Source organism: Chrysemys picta, unplaced genomic scaffold, assembly GCF_011386835.1.
Source record: "Chrysemys picta bellii isolate R12L10 unplaced genomic scaffold, ASM1138683v2 scaf150, whole genome shotgun sequence".
Lineage (NCBI taxonomy): Eukaryota > Metazoa > Chordata > Testudines > Emydidae > Chrysemys > Chrysemys picta.
Window position 1 is genome coordinate 31,267 of NW_027052857.1, and position 15,914 is coordinate 47,180.

The window sequence follows — 15,914 nt, forward strand, 5'->3', positions numbered from 1 at the left end:
GTTGGGGCAGGGCTGGGGGAGAGGGGCACACAAAAAAAAGTGGGGGCGGCCAAAATTTGTTTTGCTTGGGGTGGCAAAAATCCTAGAGCCAGCCCTGCATATCAGAGGACTCCACTGAAACCCTCCCTCACACAGTTGTTGGCTGAGCGCTGTGGAGATCTGAGCCACGCTGCTGCATGCCCGCTCCCTTTTTTTTTAAAGGGAATTTAATGCTGGTGAAAGGTGCCCCATTGACACCCTTGGACAATGAAGACCTCAGCTGCAGCCCAGGAAGTGACGATGAAGCTTCCTCCACACTGCCCCTAACAACACTCTGAGCTCATAGCTGGAGGGGCTGCCGACTAGGCAAGAAAGGCTCATTCAGCCTCCATGTCCTGTTCAATCCCTGAACCTACCAACAAGGGCCAAGTGTGGTGGTTGACTCTGTAATGTGGACAGCGTGCACTGGGCACTGGTCCGAGACCCTTAGTTCATTTCAGATAGGACATCTGCTGCTAGAGAAGCTGTATTAGCCATTAGCCATCAGCCTCTCGGTATTAGCCATCAGCCAGTAACAGGTCGTGACCAATTGAGGCCAGATTCACACTGGCAGCCTTGAGCTGAAATGCTCCATATCCTGTGCCAGTGATTCTCAATCTGAGGTCCATGGAGTCCTTGTTCATGCTCCACATTGAATTGCACAAGCTCTGGGGACTGGACTGCTGGGCAGGGCGTTGGCTCCACAGGAGGATTTCTCTTACAAAGAGGTTACATTGGTGAAGAGGTTTAATAGCTTTTCTCCTAAGCCATCCAGTCCCTCATGTTGCCGTATTTCTGAATTTCTAGCAATGCGGCCGAGCTATGGCAGTTCCTATCTGCTGACCCGGCCCTCGGAGGACAGGTGATGGAGAACCTGGTTGTGAAGCTGCAGAGTCACCACAGCTCTGAGCACCAAGCCTCTCACACGTCTGCTGCCGTAAGTCCCTGTTCGAACATCCATAGCCCCATACAGTAAAATCTATCCTATGTCTCTGTCACACGGCACACTCACCGCCAACGCGCCTCCTCATGCCAGGACATGATGTTGCAGGGCTTATTCCACACTGGTGTCCCCTTGTCCAGCCTCTTGGTTCTGCAACACTCCGCAGGTTCCATGGTCTGGCCCTCTGGCCACGTCACCTCTTCCAGGGTTAACAGAAAAGTCCAATATGGGAAAACCCAACATGTAGTGGCCTCTGTGCCAGACCCTCAGCCCCCATCTGAGCCTCATCATTCTTGGTCTCTTAGTCCTGAGGTCGGTACTTTGCCTCTTGCTGGGGAACCCAGACCTGACCTCTGCTCTGGGTTCCAGCCCACGGACCCCATGAGAGGCTGCTAAGGACTGTTCCTTCAATCCCTCACCACTTCCCTGAACTGCTCCTCCCTTTTTCCTGCTTGTTAGCAACTCCCATGGGTCTGCAGCTTCTGCTTTTCCTGCCCTGGATTTGTGGCTCCTTGTGACTTCTTCCCACCCAACTTCTGAGGAACTTCCTCAAAGCTGTTCCCAGCCTCCCTGGCAGCAGCTGGGCTGTGTTTCAAACAGTCCTTCTGGTTTCCCTCCATAAGATAGGAGTCCCTGCCTCCTAGATTTCCTCCTGGAGGTGGCATTTACTTCAGGCAGTCCCTCCACCTCTCCTGCAGGCAGGACTCCCCCAGTCTCCTCCTTTATGCTGGGTTGTAAGTTAGCCAACTGTGGGGCCTTAGCCAGATTCTCCTGGTGGCCCTTTTTCCCCAGTCAGTCCTCAGGCTCAGAGGGTTCAGGCATAGGTGCTGGAACTGGGGGAACGGGGGTGCTGTAGCACCCCCTGGCTTGAAGCAGTTTCCATCATATACAGGGTTTACAGTTTGGTTCAATGGCTCTCAGCACCCCCACTACACAATGTGTTCCAGCACCCCTGGGTTCAGCCTTCTCCTGCTGGTGTTTTCTCTGCTAGGAGGGAGGAGTCAGCATGTATGCTGATCCCCTTCCTAAAGCTCATCCCAATTCACTGGGAGAGAGGGGAGTCCTGGCCCTCCCATTTTGCAAGGCTCCTGGTTCCAGGTCCTTACAGAAACATAACAGGAGTTCCTCCTGAGCACGACTTATTCCTTGGACCACTTCTTCCCTACCAGTATTTCCCAGCTCCTTACGTATATCAGACATCTCAAAATCTGACAGGGCCACGCCACGTGACAAGGATGGGCTGACCCCTAGCACCGCTACCTTTACAGGGACAGACTATCCCCTCCGTTTTGGGGCTACTCCATAATGTCCTGACAAACCCTTGGGGGAGGGTTCCATTCATCGCATCCATGTTGGAGCTCTGAGAAACCGCTGTGACACTGTCTGCCCTGGTGCCAGCTCAGGATAGGGTTGCAGGCTAATTCACTCAGATGCTAACAGAAATCAAAGACGTCAAAAGCTATTGTAGTGTAATCAGGCAGTTCACCTGTGTGTTTGTTTAGTGCAAAGGAAAAGTTAAAGGAAACACTTATCTTTATAACCTGTTGATTGCTATTGTATTGTGTATATCCCTGTAATTAGTTAACCCTAGATCAAAAGTGTGCGTTGGTGTTAAAAGATGAGAATGAACTTGATGTGTAAAGTGTATGAAAACTAATGAAGGATTCTTGTTTGCTATTACATTACATTGGCATCGTGTATATCCCTGTAATTAAATTACCCATCAAACACAATTGGAGCCTTGGAAATGTAAATGAAGAAGACTGCTAACTTCAAAGCAAGGGCTACTGTGTTTGACAACGGGAATTCACAGACTAAGTCTGAATTTCCTACTCATGAAAACCCACTTGGGTAAAGACACTGTTCAGATTGGTTTCTGGAAAAGCTATAAAATAGATGTCAAGGAATGATCCTGTATCTCTGACTGTTTGGACTCTTACAGAGAAGATGCCAAATGCAAAATGGAGATCCCCAGAAACATCTGGGTTCCTGAAAAGACTTTTAGGAAACCAAGAGATTACTACATCTCCGCTATCATTTGGGATTTACAAATTTTGACTCACCTGTTAATGTATTTTACCTGCTTTAACCTCTCAATAACTCTCATTTATTTTTCCTAGCTAATAAATCTTTAGTTAGTTTACTAGAGAATTGGCTGCCAGTGTTGTTTTTGGTGTGAGATCCAGAGTACCAATTGACCTAGGGTAAGTGACTGACCCTTTGGGGTTGGGAGTAACCTGATGTGGTGTGATTTTTGGTTTTAATAACCTTTAATCACAAAGTTCAGTTTGTCTGGGTGACAAGATAGGCTGGAGTGTCTAAGGGGACTGTCTGTGGTAAGACTGTCCTTGGTAAAACTGGTACTGTAATCCAGGAATGCACAATTCTTACTGGCTTTGTGAAATCCAATTATAGAATATACTACTAGTTTGGGGTGCCTGCCCTGTTTTATGACAGTCTGATCTAAGATTGGCACTCACAGTTGTGAACCACTCCAGAGAGCGTGACAATTGGCGTAGTCAGCACAGGAGTCACATGCCACAGGTCAATTGGGCTTAAAGATCATAACCCAACACTATTTAAAGTTTAAATTTGATATGGAGAGTTTTAAGGGTTAAAGATGAGTTACAATGGGTGAATCACAATCCTATGAGAGTCTTGACTCAAAAAAACTTGAAAAAGTATGTAAAGAAAGGGGGCTATCTGTTAAGAAGAAAGCCGCAGAACACGAACTGAGAGATTTGCTCATGGACTTTGTCCAAAAAGCAGGGTCTCAGCCCCCCTATACCCCAGATGCAGAAGAAAAGGCCCCTCTGAGGCACTTGGAAGCCAAGAAACAATGCAAGCATGAAAGAATGACGGTGGAAGTCCAAATGAGGGAGAAGAAAGATGCCGAGGAAGCTGATGAAAGAGCCACTCTTCTCTTCATTAATTTATTCTCTCCCATTCTTAGTCCCATGAGGCATTACCCCCACCCCAAGCATGCTGTGTCTGCAGCCCCTGCAGGTCAGGAAGCTCTGCGAGATCCGAAATCAAAGCTAGGTCCCCTGTGTGGCAATGCAGCCTAGTGTCACCAGACTCCACAAGGCAAAGCCTTCAACCTGCCAGTGCCCGGCTTCCCCCGCCCTGCTGCTCAGGGCAGTTTAACTCGGTTTGTTTCTCCATGAATCAGGGGAGTTTCATAGCACATAAGCAGGAAGTCCTGAGAACTGATGCAGGAGGGAGTAGGATTTCCAAGTAAGCTTGTGTCTGTCTTGTTCCCTCTTCAGGCCACATGCGCCCTCTATGAGATGATCTCGGTGAGCAAGTCCAGAGATGCCATAACCCGCCTCTATCCTCAGCTGCTAATGGCTCTTCTTGTCGAAATCCATTTCAGCCTGGGACAGAGCATACCAGGGGATAAAGTCTCTGGAAGGGAAAGCAGCCGGCAGAGCCTCCACACCAGGTACTGCGCCTACTGGAAAGTCAACGGTCTAATTACATGGACAGTCATAGAGAAGTCATAGTTCTCTTCTCCAGCTCTCATGTGGCCCCTGCAGGTTTTCCATAACTCTCTAATTCTGAGGGAGTTAGCAGGCAGGGCTTAGGTTGCAAGGGTGTCTCTCAGTGGTAAATGACATACCGACCAATGCACTGCAGAGGAAGTAGAAAGACTATCCCAGCAGCTATGGGGAGAAATTAGTGGGAGCCAATTTGCCAGTGTGTCAAAGGAATGTGGGTCCGACACTAAAGGGCTGAAGTTCTCCTGTTCTGTGACATTGACATGCCCTAGTGCTGATGTGCAATTGTCTGTAGGATTTGCTCAGAACTCTTTCTCTTTCTTCATATTACTAAATTGTATTACTATAGTGCCTAGGAACCCCAGTCACGAACCTGTGCCTTCCTAAGCTCTATTTAAACCATTGGTGTGTCTTTCCACACACAAGTGAATCCGTCACTCCCTGACAGACCTACCATGAGGGGGCTCCTGGCACTCAGTCACGCTGGTGTGTTGTTTGAATCTAGCTCTGCAGTGGAGGCTATAAAGATGCTGCTTCTCTGTGTTGGCTGCCGTTCCGAGCTGACTGTTATGGAGAAGGAGCAAGGCTGGATCCTCCTACAAAGCCCCCAAGATCACCTCCGTGGGGTGAGCCTGCTGGCCAGGTAATACACAAGCATTTTCCATGCAGTCAGTCCTGCTAGTGGGGGCAATTCCAGAATGAAACATTCTTCACTTCTGGGCTGCCATGTGGCCCCAAGCTGACCCCTCACCCCCTTGTTGCAGAACGTGCTTCTTCCCTTACTAACAAAGGTATTTCTGCTTTGTGTCACAGAGCCATGGTGCACTATGCTTGCCCTGAGACCACAAGGATGCTGCTGGACCTAGTGATCCCACTCCTCGACAGAGGTGATAAGAAACACAGGCTGACCATGATGGCCTTCTTTGTAGAAGTAAGTTTCATTAGCTGATGAGAGTAATTCGGTCTTGTGTCCTAGATTAGTGAGCAACTCCTCAAATCAAGCCTTTGAGACTCATTATTGCGCTACATAAACGATGAGCTTTATTGGTCATGTCCACATTGCCAGGTGTCCATGCAGCACTAACTAGGCTCCCCCAGTCCTGTCCCAGCACGCTCAGTGTAAAATCTGAGTTGGATCCTTTAGGGGATCATTGGTTGCTCCAAAGTTGTAATCAGGAGCCTGATGGGAATATCCAAGAAACTAAGGTTCTGTAGAACAGCATCAGCCTGGACTCTCCCGAAGGGCAGCTGGGTCTCCTGTCGGCATCAGCCTTTCTGCAGGTCCATGAAAGGTTCCTCCCTGCGAAGTCACTAAGGAAAAGCAAAGAGGGGCATTGAGAGTGGGTATGGAGGAGAGAGGATCATGGTAAAAGCTCCCCCAGATGCAGGATCATTAGCTCTGAATGTGGTGAGCAATCTTTAACCTTCTCTATTGGATGGGTTAGTTAGAGGCACATCACCAGGAATGAGGTGGCTCTATAGTCCATCGCTAGGTTGTCCTCCCCATTTCCACGGGTTCTGTCTGGCTAGTTCCTATTTTCAGTTTTCAGGGATTGTCTCCTCATCTAACTCATTAAGGGATGGGGTTTAATTCTCTCCTCACCAGGAGTCCAATCCTGGGCCCATTGAGATCAATGGCAAAACTTCCACTGACTTCAGTGGGGTCAGGATTTCAGCTCAGGGGTTTGATTTCTCAGTCCCAGCTTTCGCGTTATCTCAGAGTGGCTTGTTCTGCTTCACAGGGTCACCACGAGGGGTTCGGCTGCTCTTGGCAAACCCCCAGATGCACAAGAGTCCGCCATACAAATGGTCACTGAACATTTTGTTGCCCTTACATGTTCTCCTGAAGGGTAGAGCAGCTCTGCTAACGCCTCTGGCTGAGTCTAGTGCTAATGGCCAGGAAGTCAGTGGGAGGACTGGGTGTCACACACAAAGTGGGGCTGATGTATAGCAATGGACGGTACAACATGGAGGTTATGATGCCTCTCCACAGAACCGACACACAAAGTTTTCCAGTAAGCACCTGCTGCTGATTCGCTCTGTGTTGTTTTCAGCTTCTGCGTTACGAAGAGGCCAAGAAGCTCCCACATCCAGACACTTTGGACCGTCTCGAGGAGTGGACAAAACACCCCAGCCCAGTTTTCCGTTCACTTGGTCTAAGAGGACTCTGCATCCTGGCAACCCAACCAGGGAAGGTGAGAGCCCAGGCTTGGTTAACTGTAAAACGACGAGGTGGCTGTGACCCAGTGGACTGAGTTCTGGGCAGGCAGTGAGGCACAGTGTTCTGAGCCCACCTCTGCTGCTGGCTTGCTGACCCTCTCGGTGCCTCCATTTCCCCAGCAGGAACGGGGATCACAACGGCCCCTCAATGCAGATCTTTCCTCGGAGAGTATTTTAGATGGGATTTTACTGCTTGGATTTCAGGTGGACGTTATCATTCTCCTAGGGCTACCACACGTCCGGGTTTCCTCGGACATGTCCGGCTTTTCGCTCTTTAAATAGCTGTCCGGGGGTGGATTTCTAAAAATCTAAAAATGTCCGGGATTTCCCCCGAGTCGGCTATTTATCGACCGAAAAGCAGCTGACAGGGCGGCCGAGCGCCGCTCGCATTGGGGCCTCGGCAGCCAAAGCCCCTTCCCAGCTCCCCCAATCCCCTGCAGCCTTAGCACGCCGCCTGGCAGCGCTGGGGGGCGGGGCTGTGCGCCCATGAGGGAACGCGGCGGTGGGGCTGGCAGCGGCGGCCAGAGCCCCTCCCCCACTTCCCCCCCCTCCTCCACAGCCACAGCACGCCGCTCGGCAGCACTCGGGCGGGGCGGGGCGCTCCTTGGGGCTCGGAGCCAGACACCTGCTCTAAGCCGAGTGGCACGGTAAGGGGGCCAGGGAGTTGGAGAAGGGGGGCAGTCAGGGGACAGGGAGCGGGGGGGGTTTGGATGGGTCGGGAGTTCGGGGGGGCTGTCAGGGGGCAGGAAGTGGGAGGGAGTGGCTAGGGGGCAGGGCTACCCCCCCCAATGGAGTGTCCTCTCTTTGAAAGTTCAGATAGGGTAACCCTAATTCTCCCCCATGCAAATTACCCCAGCAGCATTCCTGTTCCTTCTTGGAGAGACCATTCGTGGTGCTGTCACAAAGGAAGACCTTGATTGGTCTAAAGACCTTAGCGAGCACACAGGGCCCTGTCTCATCGCCCCCTCCAGTGGCAAGACCCAACATTGCAGCACTGCCTCAGTTTTCCCCTCCTCGGCTTGACTTCACAAATACCTCGTTCAATAACACCCGTATTCAGGCTCATTTATTAAGACAGACAAGCCTTTGAAGGCCAAAGATAAAACCCTCAGAATCAAACCTGACAATGTCCAACAGACTAAAAATTAGAAACAGGATCTTCTGCCATTACCACATCTCCTCTTCTGAGCTCACTCAACAAAGGTTCCACCCTGTCCTTAGTAAACATAAGAAAAATTAACTTTGGCCCCCTTCCTGGGCACCCCTTCTGCAAGCTTTTTGCCCCTAGGCTCTGCGGAGTACTTTGTTCTCTTGGGGGAGGACTGCTTCCCAAGGCTTCCTCCCTGGAGGCCCTTTTCCCCCATCAGATTCCCCCTGCCTTCCCTCCCAGGGTACTCTAGGAGCCACTCCCCCCTGCTCCTGCTTCCCCTTCCTTCCTGACAGCCCAAAATAGTTCTCTCCTCCTCCGCTGCATCTGATTAATGCATGGAGCTGGCTGGCCCCAAAGTCTCTGGCCCTGAGAGAGGCAGAGCACTCTCTTAAAGAGTGTTTGTGGCCCTGTCCCCAAATGATATTTCAATGCCTTGCACTATCAGGTCCAAGTTTCTCAAACTTTGCAGAGGGTTCAGCTCTCACCTAGGACTCCCCATGGGCCAGGTTTGATTTTTTCCCCAAGTTTCACCCTTTGGGGGATTGTCCGCATGGGAAAAGAAGGTGGCTAGAAGTTTTCGTTTGTTTGTTTGTAAGTGGAAAAACTGCCCTACAGCTCAGAGACGCAATCACCCCAGGAAAAAATCACAATTGACTGGGGAGACAGCATGGAACATTTCCATCCAAAAAGGGAATGTTTTTAGGAGCGTATCAAAAGGAGCAACTAGAATGGAAACTGTGTACCAGCCTTAACTATGGAGATTGCTGCCAGCATCTGCTATAATAATAATTAATAGCACGTAGAAAAGAGAGAAAAGCCCCGAAGCAAACCACAGCTTTGCCCACCCTACACCAGAACGACCCGGGACGGGGTTAGGATTCACTGATTGCCTCGTCAGGCATCCCCATCGATTCTAAAGCACCACGCCTCCGACTGTGGAGACGGAGCTTCTCTCTGACTTGGTGCCACGGGGTAGAATAAACACAGCCCTGGCACTGTGGCGTGTACTCACTGGAGGGCTGGGAGATCTGATGAGCCCCCCCATGTGTGTGTGTGTGTGTAGGTGGACCAAGTCAAGGCCCTGCTGCCTGCCATCCTTTGGGGTTCGGATGAGATGGATGATGGGAGTATTCTGGAGGCCATCTCAGCTGTTCAGAACCTTCTGCAGAGCCTGGATGGGAGTGAGCTCACCAGCGTGGCCAGGAAGCTAATCCCCTTATTCGATGCTGTAAGTCAGGATCTCTTGACCTGCCCATCCCCAGCCAGGCAGTGTTGTGACACTGGAGTCATAGTGGTGGCATATCTGACCTGATCAGTTCCGAGCCATTGCCTGGGCCTCAGGCATTGGTGACCCCTTGGTCTCTCGTGTTCTCTGTTTGTGGCATGCAACCGTTTGGTCTCCTGAGGACTGATCTGCTTTAATCTAACTCAAGTTAACATGCTCAATGTAGTGGTCATGGGGTGAAATGTAATGTCCTGTGCTTTGGAGTCTAGATGAATGAATGACCCTTAAATGCTATGAAACGATGAAAGTGTTGAACCCATTAAAGAAACCCTCCAAAGAGCCCTTCACTGTGGATGGAGTCAGCACTTACAGGAGGCCTCCAGGGAAATTTAGGAACCACTGTCCTAACCTGTGTTGTCTGCCCCTTCACCCAAACCTTTCTGCAAATGGGTGCCCTCTTGGTGGGCAGACCATGGAGTTATTAGTCAGACTGGCCCCTATCTGTGGTTTGCATTGTGCCGAGCTCACCCTGTAAGGAGAGTGTGAAGCTCCCTCAGTGAGATCCCCTCATGGTTGTGTGTCCATCACAGGTGAGACCCCAGGTGCGCTCTGCTGCCATCATGCTCTTTACAGAGTTGCTTAACACGGTGAAGAGGAGGCAGAAGCCCCTGCTGCAGGAGGAAGTGACCCGCAGCCTGGTCCCACTGCTCCTTCACTTACAGGACGAGGACCCTGACGTGGGCAAGGTGAGTCCCGCTGCCATGTGCTCCCTGGTGCAGCAGGCCCTGACTGCTCCAGCTCTCCTGCTAGATCTGTCTCCAGAGCCGCCTCCCAAAAGTGAAAAATCTCAGCCCTACCCGCTTACCCAAGCAAGTTCCCTGGCCTTCAATGGACACACAAGTGGAGATGTTTTATCGCTCCCAGCAGCCACTTCCTAAGTCACTGAACTGCAGCCACCATGAAGATCAAACTCCAGGAGCCTCCACTAATAGGAACAAAGAGACACCAAGGGTCAGCAGGATACCATGTGACCCCCATATTCCTTTCCCTCATTGATCATTTCAGCTGGCTTTTCACTGCAGAGTGACCACAGATTCCAGCTCTTCTCATGATGCAAACTCTCCTTGTCCCATTTTGTATTGCAGAGGTGTCAGAAAGCCTTGGCTGGGTGTTTTCAGCTCCTGGGATGGTCTTGTCCTAAGCAGATTAACAGCAAGAAGGCTTGGCACACCCATCCCCGGGTGGTGGACAAGATCTGCCAGCACTCTGTAAGTGAACAATCGGCTTCTCGTGAGTGCTGCTTCTAGATGTGGGACCGGAAACGTGTTCCCTCACTCACTGCTCTGATTGCATGTCTAGTACTAGCATACTGCACTCTGGCTTCCTCTTAGAAGCACCCAACTCCCCCACTCCTCCCAGTGCCTGTCAGATCTGAACAGCCAGACCTGGCCAGGAGTTCAGTACGGAGGTGAAAGCTCACAACATAAAGAATCAGTTGATGGCAAAAATGCCTTCCGAATCCTGCAGGAAACTGGATGTCCCCATTTTTCACCTTACCCCAGCCCATTGGCCACTTCTGCACCGTATTTCCTATGCTCTGCACCCTCTCTAATGTCCTCCCCAGATGAAGCCCATACAACCAGGCTTCAGTGTTCTCTAGTGCCAGGCTCCAGCCCTGCAGTGCCAGCAGCTCAGACACCAGCAATGTGTCTGGTGACACTTTGAAATGGTCATTTAATGACTCCCTGGCATGTAGATGGTCGCCCCCAGGATACATGGAGATGGGAGCTGCATTCTTCCCACCCCTCCAAGCCAAGCAGCTACCTGGAGATGAAATCTCTCTTCTCCTCACCCTGCGGCCCCAGCAACAAGAAGCTTCTTTGGTTTCTATTCCTAGGTGCTGAAGCTCAAGAGCGTATCTGACATCTTGCTCCAATGTCTGGATCACCTCCAAAGCCCCCAGGCTCCAATACGACGGGCAGCAGCCATCTTTATCGGTAACCACGACTTTTCTTAAGCAACTTCTATCTGAGAGGTTGTCCCGTGTTCTGCTTGGAGGGCACTAGCAGCAAGAATTAACCCCCTGGGATCCTAATGTCTAGATTTCCTGCCCTTGAGGCAGTTGGGCTGGGGATTATATCAAAAGGCCTGGAGCAAATTACAACCCTATCCTCCAGCTCCACCGACTGGAATCCCTGTGGGACTGCAGCAATACCATAGCCATTGGCAATCAGGCTCTCTGTATCTTCCAAGACATGAGCTTCTTTGTCTTGGAGCTTGTGGACTTGTCTGATTATCCCAGGGACCACTTGAAAGCTGTTTTGCTTGTTGGAAAGACTGACATTTTTTAAAAGGTAGCCCCAGGGGAGGTGAAAACTCCTGCAAGATTCATTTCCATTGTACGTTCCAGGTTGCACTGTTCAAAGCTCAGAGCCCGCCATGGTCAGGCAAGAGAAGGAGCTGATACTTCAGTGTAAGTAGTTGCCACATGGCTGTGTTTGCATGTGGAAGGAGAGCTCATGCTCCTTGTAGAATATCAGGGTTGGAAGGGACCTCAGGAGATCACCTAATCCAACCCCCTGCTCAAAGCAGGACCAATCTCCAGATAGTGTTTGTTTGTTTGTTAAACCCCAGTTCCCTAAATGGCCCCCTCAAGGATTGAACTCACAACCCTGGGTTTAGCAGGCCAATGCTTGAACCACTGAGCTATCCCTCCCACTTGTGAACCAGTCTAGGAAAAAGTGCAACTCCCCCGCCATGCTGCTGCATTGAGTTCAATTTAGACGTGGCCAGAGATAGCTGTTGGGAGAGCCTGGACATCAGTCCCAGCTTTGTTTTCTCTGATGTCAGGCATCACTTCCATCTCCAGGTGCCAGAAGGTTTTACCAGGAGAAAGTAAATGCCAGGCAGGGTGAGAGGCCCTGGCATGTGTCAGGGAGATGGTGCTAAGGAGGTGGATGCCCCAGAATGCAGTGGAAGATGGTGCTGCCAAGGGCAGATGTCCCTGAGGACTTAAGCGGTTATCAGCTGGCGATGACACTGATAGCCCTGGTGGGTCCAGAGCATCTGGGAGGAGTTAGTTGCTGTGGAAGATCAGGGGCGGCTCCAGGCACCAGCGCAGCAAGTGCGTACCTGGGAAGGCAAGCCTCGGGGGGGCGGCGTGCCGGTCGCCGTGAGGGCGGCAGTCAGGCAGCCTTCGGCGGCATGCCTGCGGGAGGACCGCCGGTCCCGCAGCTTCGGCGGCAATTCGGCAGCAGGTACGCTGAAGGCGCGGGACCGGCAGATCACCGACAGAAACGCCGCTGAATCCGTGTGACCAGCGGACCGCCCGCAGGCATGCCACCAAAGGCCGCCTGACTGCCGTGCTTGGGGTGGCAAAAAACATAGAGCCGCCCCTGTGGAAGATACAGAGGCCCATGGTGCAGGTGCTAGGGCATGCTAATACGATATGTGTTTTGACCTGAGCTTCCTCTCTCTGTCTCAGCTCTCAGTGGCCTGCAGCAAGATCCGGATTCCTCTGTCCGTGTCAGTGTCTCACGGGCCATTCAGCAAGTTCGGGATGGTGGCAGAAACCAGTCACCTCAGACCCTAGGAGCTAGATTCAGGAACCTGTTCTGCTGCTTGACTGGCCAGGAGGAGAGGGAAAATGCTCCTGACAGAGATCTCTTGGGTGGCCCGGACCTTTCCCAAAGCCACCGATGGGACTCAGGAGGGCCCTGAGTTCCCACAGAGAAGTTGGTGACTGGAGGAGGTCAGCTGAGCCACCACCCCAGCCCCGAAGCCAGTGCCTGCATGATCCTGTGGTAATTACCTGCATTGTTCCCCATGAGATGTAGGCAGCTGGGGATGAGTTTAAGTGACCCCAGTACTCAGCAGAATGATGGCGACTGGCTCCAGCTAAACAAAAGGGTGACAAGACTGTTAGTGTAAAACCAAGGGCATTTGCTCTCACGTCTCTGTCTTCCTTCCATAATGGAACGAATTGCAAGATAGTTGGTTCATTACATCAGCCACGGCATTAATGACCTTTTCCCTTTCTTCTGATTAGCCTCCGATCCGAAGATGGAATGCTGGGCTAGATGGACCACTGGTCTGATCGAATATGGCTGTTCATATGATCCAGGCCTCTAGTTCCCCTTGGACAGTTAAATAAAACCCTTCATCTCACCATCCATTGACATTATATAATCTCACTTTTCTTTAGACACTTGGGCCAGCACTTTCAAACATGGATGTCAATAGTTAGATACCTAAATCCATACTTCTTCTTCAACGCTTAGCCGAACGGTCGGCCGTAGCAATTGTTCACCATTGATCCGTTCCTGTGTTGACGGGCCGAGAGCCCAATGTCGGAATAGACTTCAGGCACCCATGTAATAGGGGGCCTGCCTTTGGGCTGCCTGCACCCCTTGATTGGTGGAATTGTCTCTCGGATGTTACGAGCCACTCAGAGAACGGCGTTCGCCGGAACATCTTGTGGATATTTTCATAATGTCTTCCAAATGGTCGTCAGTCAGAGAAGAACGTTGCTTGTTTTTATTCATGTTCATGATGGAAAATGTTTGTTCACATATGTAAGTGCGTCCAAAAATGCTGAACATTTTCAGTGCAACTTCGTTGTCCAGACTTTTGTAGAAGTGCTGCAAGCTGCTTTCTCTGTGCTTATTTCGGTAAACTGCCGAACACTGACGTTCAATAACCTCCAACTGCAAATCTAGTGGCACTTCCTCTGGAGCCACAGAAAAGGGATCTTCAATCAGCTTCAACTGGACGTCTTCTTCTTTAGACAAAGTAAGTCTTCTGTCCAATTCTTCAATCAAAAGAATGATGTGCTTTGCATATTTTTCTCCTAACTCGGTGTGTTTGTGCTGAGGGATACGCTGTGCACAAGTGGGAAAGTGACACATTTCACCTTTTGACAGCTGACTTCTGAAAAGTTTCAATTTCATTTTGAAAGCTTTCACTGCTGCACACATTTGAAAGATAAGTTGATTTTTTCCCTGAAGTTGAATGTTGAGATCATTCAGGTGTGCTGTAATATCACAAAAGAAAAAGAGATCTTGATTCCAGGACTCATTTTCAAGCTCTGGGAATTTTATTGGCCCATTTTCTAGGAATTTTGGTACCTCCTCTTTCAAAGCAACGAAACGCTGGAGCACTCTTCCTCGACTCAATCACCTCAGTTCTGTATGGTAGATTAAGTCATTGCACTCGGTGTCTACCCCTTCAAGAAAGGCTCGAAATGTCCTATGTTTTAGTCCTCTAGAACGGATGTAGTTTACAATGGAAACTACCACTGACATTACATGCTCAAATTTTAAGACTTTGCTACAAAAAACCTGCTGATGTATAATGCAGTGATGTTTGGTTATTTCTCTCCTGATAAATTCTTCAAGAAGAGTAACTGCTCCAACATTTTTTTGGCACATAGCTGGAGCACCATCAGTACAAATGGCCACCAAGTTTGTGAAATCTAATCCCGACTTATCATTCATGCACTTTATCACTTCACTGGAGATTTCCTTTCCGGTTGTGCGACCCGTCATGGAGCACATGCCAGCAAGTTCTTCAGTAATTTCAAAGTTTTTATCAATACCTCTAATAAAAATAAGAAGTTGGGCGGTGTCTTTTAAATCAGTGCTTTAATTCTCTCTAAAATAATTCTCTTTAAAGACTCTCTGCTTTAACTGATCACTTAAATTGGTAGAAATGTCAGCTATTCTTCTCCGTACAGTCATGCGTGATAGACTGACATTCTCAAATATTCCCCTCTTTTCTGGACATAACTCAGATATAGCAATCAACATACACTTTTTTAATAACTCGCCTTCTGTGAAGCATTTCCCAGCAGCAGCAATTTCCTTAGAAATTTTAAAGCTTACTTTAGTAACTGTATCGTTCTCAGTGCTCACTTTCTTGAAAATTTGCTGTTCTCTACTAAGGTTTTTCGCTAAACTGGCTACTTTAATTATTTTTTCATTTGGGCTCAATTTGGCGAGATTGGGATGCTTAGTTTCAAAGTGCCACCGAACATTGTATTCTTTCGGAACGACTACCGTTTCGCGACACACGAGGCACAGTATTTTGTCTTTGGAAATAGTACATAAGTATTTATTCGTCCATTCAATGTTGAAAACTCTGTGCTCTGATTCTATTTTTCTCTTTTTCTTTTCACTCATGGTATCCATTATGAAGCTCAAGATTTTGTTGAATAAATTCACACACAAGGGAAACACTCACAGTCACACACAAAGAGAAGAGATATCTCACGGCGCATGGCACACTAGCAAGGCACTTTTTGTGGTGTGTGGAAGCCTGTAGGTCCAGAGGTCACTATATTACTGCACACAGCAGTCAATCAATGCAGTTGTAGATAACTCTCTGCATTATGCATTTTTGTATAACTTTTATATGACTTTGTATTGAACCTCGGTACTATGTTATAGCGGGCTCCTAAGATAGTATAATTAAGGTAAAAGAAAAATTTCTTCTGTGCAAATTTTTGAAGCAGAGTTCAAATTTGTGTGCCATGAGGCAAATGCGCCCAAGTGAGTAAAATGCTTATACATTTAAAAAGTTTTAATTTGCAATTTGTGTCAATTTATATGGGTTTTCCCTCCCTCCCAGTGCCCTTCCCCACAGCCCCACCACCACAACTAAACAATGCCCCACACAGACCCCCAGTGCCCTGACACACACAGATCTTTGAGTGGGAGTTCCATTGGAGGAGAAGGTACCTGTATTTGTGTCTGTCTTTGTATTGCTTGTATGTGTAGAGGCCTGTAGGGGCAGCATGAGCCCTCATTGGGGGTGGAGCTTGGCTGAGGAGAGGGCCTATAAAAGCGGTCACCCAGCCAG

At 49.5% G+C, this 15,914-nt stretch overlaps 1 protein-coding gene across 2 annotated transcripts; it reads left to right on the forward strand.

Annotated features, from left to right (window-relative positions):
• Positions 1 to 8,911: 8,911 nt before the first annotated feature.
• Positions 8,912 to 15,501, forward strand: LOC135978166 (maestro heat-like repeat-containing protein family member 7). Of its 2 annotated transcripts, XM_065579203.1 has the most exons (6): positions 8,912 to 9,059; positions 9,647 to 9,802; positions 10,202 to 10,324; positions 10,954 to 11,053; positions 11,467 to 11,529; positions 12,541 to 15,501. In XM_065579203.1, exons 1-6 carry the CDS (start codon positions 8,946 to 8,948, stop codon positions 12,774 to 12,776), a joined length of 792 nt encoding a protein of 263 aa, XP_065435275.1. In that variant the 5' UTR covers positions 8,912 to 8,945; the 3' UTR covers positions 12,777 to 15,501. The 2 variants fall into 2 exon arrangements, with proteins under 2 accessions (XP_065435275.1, XP_065435276.1); XM_065579204.1 differs by lacking the exon at positions 11,467 to 11,529.
• Positions 15,502 to 15,914: the final 413 nt, after the last annotated feature.